Consider the following 4,327-nt stretch of genomic DNA (forward strand, 5'->3'; position numbering starts at 1 on the left):
GTTAAATCCATCCGAGGGGATGTGCCTTCACGGTGCGTTGCAGAGATTTATGACCGGAAACACAGCGAAGAGGAGACCGTGTGAACCGTCTAGGGTGACAATGCTGTGAAAGAAGAGGTGGGGGGAGAGATGGGTGAAGGGCTGTAAACATCATACACTGTATGGTTTCTTAAATTCTCCTCAAATAAAAGAATAGCAGCCGGTTTTGTCTTTCCTTCACTTCACCAGGAAGAGAAAACAGAGGAAACCAGCAGCTTCTGAGAACGATGGCTCACCAGGAACTGAAGGGATAATTGGAAAACACCTTTTGTGCGACTTTGTTTGTTTTTATTTCTGTGAATTCGGGGTAAAGAGGAAGCAAACAAAGCACCACTGTAATCCTTTCATGTACGCAGACGTGGAAAAGGAAAATAAAATTTGCTTTGTTGCATTAAATAATTTTTTTAAAACAAAAGTGGACACGAGTGTCTACATTTAAATTCATTAACTTCACTTTATGGAACTGGGTTTATTAAAAAATACCTGCTTCATTTGATTCATTTGAGTTGCTCACGTTGCGCACCCCGTCCCCGCTCCCTGCCATCAAAAAAACAACGTCTGAGATAAAGACCAAGAATACTGCCACAACTACAGACCGATCTCGGTGCTAAATGTGGACTATAAACTGTTTCCCTCTATCATAGCTAAAAGAATGGAATATTTAATGCAGGATTTAATTGATGAGGATCAAACTGGTTTTATTAAGGAAAGACAAACACAAGACAATATAAGGAGAACTCTTCATATCATAGATCATCTGCAAGGAAGAGGGGAGGAGGTATTGATGCGGAAAATGCCTTTGACAGTGTCAACTGGAACTTTTTGTATAAATTTTAGAAAAATTTGGATTTAACGAGACATTTGTAAATTGTATTAAATCAATTTATCAAGAGCCAACTGCAAGGATTAAAATAAATGGCAACTTGTCAGGAAGATTTACTGTGGAGAGAGGAACAAGGCAGGGATGCTGCCTGTCACRGAGTCTTTTATAGAGCCACTAGCTCCGATGATTAGACAGGAAGAGGAAATAAAAGGAGTGGAAATAGGAGGGGAAGAACATAAAATAGGGTTGTTTGCAGATGACATTTTGATTTATCTAAAAAACCCAAATGAAATGTTTTTAAAAACAGTAAGTTTGCTAGAGGATTATGGGAAACTCTCTGGATACAAAATTAATGTGGAAAAAACACAGATCCTAACAATAAATTACTCCCCGCAGCAGAAAATAAGAGATACCTACAAACTTAAGTGGAATGAAAAATTTATAAAATATTTGGGGGTAAACATAACCAAAACAATTGACAAACTCTACGATGCAAATTATTTAGAAATAAACCACAATATCAAGAAGGACTTGGGGCGATGGATGGACATCGGCCTGGATCTCAGCTCTAGAGTGGAGATAATTAAAATAAATATTTTACCACGACTGTTATACCTGRTTCAGTCCCTGCCACTGATTATTCCGCAAAAACAATTTGTAGAGTGGGACCGATGGATCTCAAGGTTTCTATGGAACGGGAAGAAACCCAGGGTCAGATATAAAACATCAGCTCCCAAAAGATAAAGGAGGTCTGGGTTTGCCAGCCCTAAAAGAATATTTCTGGGCCGCACAAATTAGACCTCTGCTATGTTGGTGCAATGATGATTATGTTTCAAAATGGAAAAATCTGGAAATAGGTAGAAAAGACATAGAAGTTAAAAGTTTATTAGCACATAAAATACTCTTAGGCAAACTAAGCAATGGGCTGGATTCAATAACTAAAACTACGAGTGAAATATGGAACACAGTAATTGATAATTACAAGTTAGAGAAGGAAACAAGGAGTTTGAGCTGGTTTGRTTGGGATCTGAGGTTTAAACCAGGTACTTATGATACAGGTTTCAAACAATGGGCAAATAAAGGTGTCACAGCAATGTGCAAATTGACTGAAAAGGGCAAACTGCTGAGTTTTAATAACTTAAAGGAAAAATATGAACTGGAGGATCAAGACCAGTATAGATATCTGCAAATAAAAGATTATTATGAGAAAGAGGTAAAAACCAACGTAAGCAAAATAATAGAGATATTTCATAAGGCCTATGAGGGAAATAAATTACGAGTTATTTCAGCACTGTACCAGGGACTGATGGAGGGCAGGAAGACATCTATGTACATTAAAGGAAAATGGGAAGACGAACTGAAGGAGCACATAAGCGAGGAGGAATGGTTTAAAACAGAGGAGCCCAAAGTGGGGCCCGCGGGCCAAATTTGGCCCACAAAGCCATTTGATTTGGCCCACCAACAGTTGCCAAAGTTACAAGGTTGTAACCTGTTAAAAACACAGTATTTCTATTGGTCAAATGACTTTATAAAAGGGCTGTGAAGGTAGTTTTCATTCATGGGGCTGACTTTATCTTTGATTTAATAGGATTAACATGAAACATGAAATGACAAGAAGACATATTTAGATCAGATTTAACCCCACARGTAGATTTTCAAACTTTATAAGGACACAAAAACTCATATTTTATCTAATTATGATATGTCCCATGAGCCTTTGCTACTTGAGCGTATGGCAGACTTTCTCCAAGTGCCCTGACTAAAACAAAAGAGGGCCATTGCATAGGTTAATCGTTAAAAATAAAGAACTTTACTTTAAAAAGTATTTGTATTTCATGTATTATATTACTGCATTTGGCCCGCAGCCCCCTATAGATTTTCATTTTGGCCCTCTCAAGGAAAATGTTTGGGCACCCCTGGTTTAAAATTTGTAAAACGCAGTGCACGGCCACCTGCTCCTGCATTTGGAGGGAATTTAATTGAAAAACATGATTAGATTTTTTATAACACCAAAGATCAGGACCAGGATGGTATCCAGTTCACAGCCATGCTGGAGACTCTGTGGCCAGACTGATGTAGACCACACGCACATATTCTGGTCTTGTCAAAAGCTAACCACAAACTGGCATAATGTTTGTCTTATTTTGAAAAACATATTGGGATATGGAATACCCAGATCATGTAAAACACTCTACCTGGCCTCACACACGATGTAATTCAAAAGGATGATGAATATCTGTTGAAAATATTACTTTCAGCAACAAGAAAAACCATCACAAAATTATGGTATAGACAAGACCCTCCTGCGGTGGAGCAGTGGCTGAGCATTGTGGAAGAGATCTTTGTAATGGAGAAAAATCACATATAGACTAAGATTGCAGGAGGACAAGTTTGTTGTTAAATGGGAAAAATAGAGCGACTATAGACGTAAGGAGAATGCCATTCTTGTATCCAGTTAAATATGGACACGGTTGTCTAACATTGTATATTGTATTGATGCCTCTCCACTGTATCTGTTCAGAAATGTTCAATAAAAAATAAGTATAAAAAAAAACAACGTCTAAATTGGTTGATCTGCAAAATTCTGAGATGTTCGTTTTAAAATTTCAAACACTAACAAACACAAACACCTTGCAGATGATGGAAAATGAATGTGCATTTAAACCGGCGCAGCAAACTGAGTTATAGTGCTTCCGGTGAGTTACTGGACCGGACAACAGTTTCTGCGTTTCCGGTGAGCGACTGAATCAGAACAGCAAGTTGATTTACTGCATTTCCAGTGAATTATTAAACCGGAAGAAGCAAGCTGCGTTTACTGAACCATTTATGTATGCATCTGCTGCTCGAATCTAGCCTAACCTAACCAAAAACCTGAGTTACCACTTTTCCAGTTAGTTATTAAACCGGAAGCAGCAAACTGAGTTACCTCCATTTCCGGGGAACTGTTGAACCAGAGCAGCAAGTTGAGGTTACCTGTGTTTCCAGTGAATTATTAAACCGGAAGCAGCAAGCTGAGTTATCAATAATCTATCCCAAACAGCTAAGACTGAACTGACGTAATGAAAATAATAAATGATTTGAAGTATGTCGTAATTACAAACCTCTACAAAGTAGGGCTGTGTATTGGCAAGAATTTGGCGATACGATACATATCATGACAGAGGGGTCACGATACGATATATCCCGATATATTGTGATACTATAAGCAATATATCGCGATATATTGTGATACTATAAACAATATATCGCGATATATTGCGATACTATAAGCAATATATCGCGATATATCGCGATTTTTTGTCCAAAAATTCTATTAAATAAAAACCTCTTACAGGGGAAAAAATGAAAAACCAAAATTCATTGTCTCAGAAAATTCTAATATTACAGAGACATATTTTGATACATTTAGCTGTGTTCTGCTTTGTATGTATTTTATTAGTTTCATATTTCTTATTTCATCCATGT

General features: G+C 37.5%; 1 protein-coding gene across 2 annotated transcripts in view; it reads left to right on the plus strand.

The window, feature by feature from the left end:
• igfbp3 (insulin-like growth factor binding protein 3) overlaps positions 1-4,327 on the plus strand; it is a 29,168-nt gene that overhangs the window by 10,417 nt on the left and 14,424 nt on the right. The window contains exon 4 of one of the 2 annotated variants that reach the window (XM_014020446.1): positions 229-1,160. The exons of the other annotated variant lie outside the window; for it this stretch is intronic. Coding sequence (XP_013875900.1) covers positions 229-261 — 33 coding nt within the window. The 3' untranslated portion in view covers positions 262-1,160. Of the gene's footprint in view, positions 1-228; positions 1,161-4,327 lie in introns of those variants that run through there. 2 annotated transcript variants of the gene reach the window in all.

The sequence above is a fragment of the Austrofundulus limnaeus genome, unplaced genomic scaffold (assembly GCF_001266775.1).
Source record: "Austrofundulus limnaeus strain Quisiro unplaced genomic scaffold, Austrofundulus_limnaeus-1.0 Scaffold252, whole genome shotgun sequence".
In the NCBI taxonomy this organism is placed as follows: domain Eukaryota; kingdom Metazoa; phylum Chordata; class Actinopteri; order Cyprinodontiformes; family Rivulidae; genus Austrofundulus; species Austrofundulus limnaeus.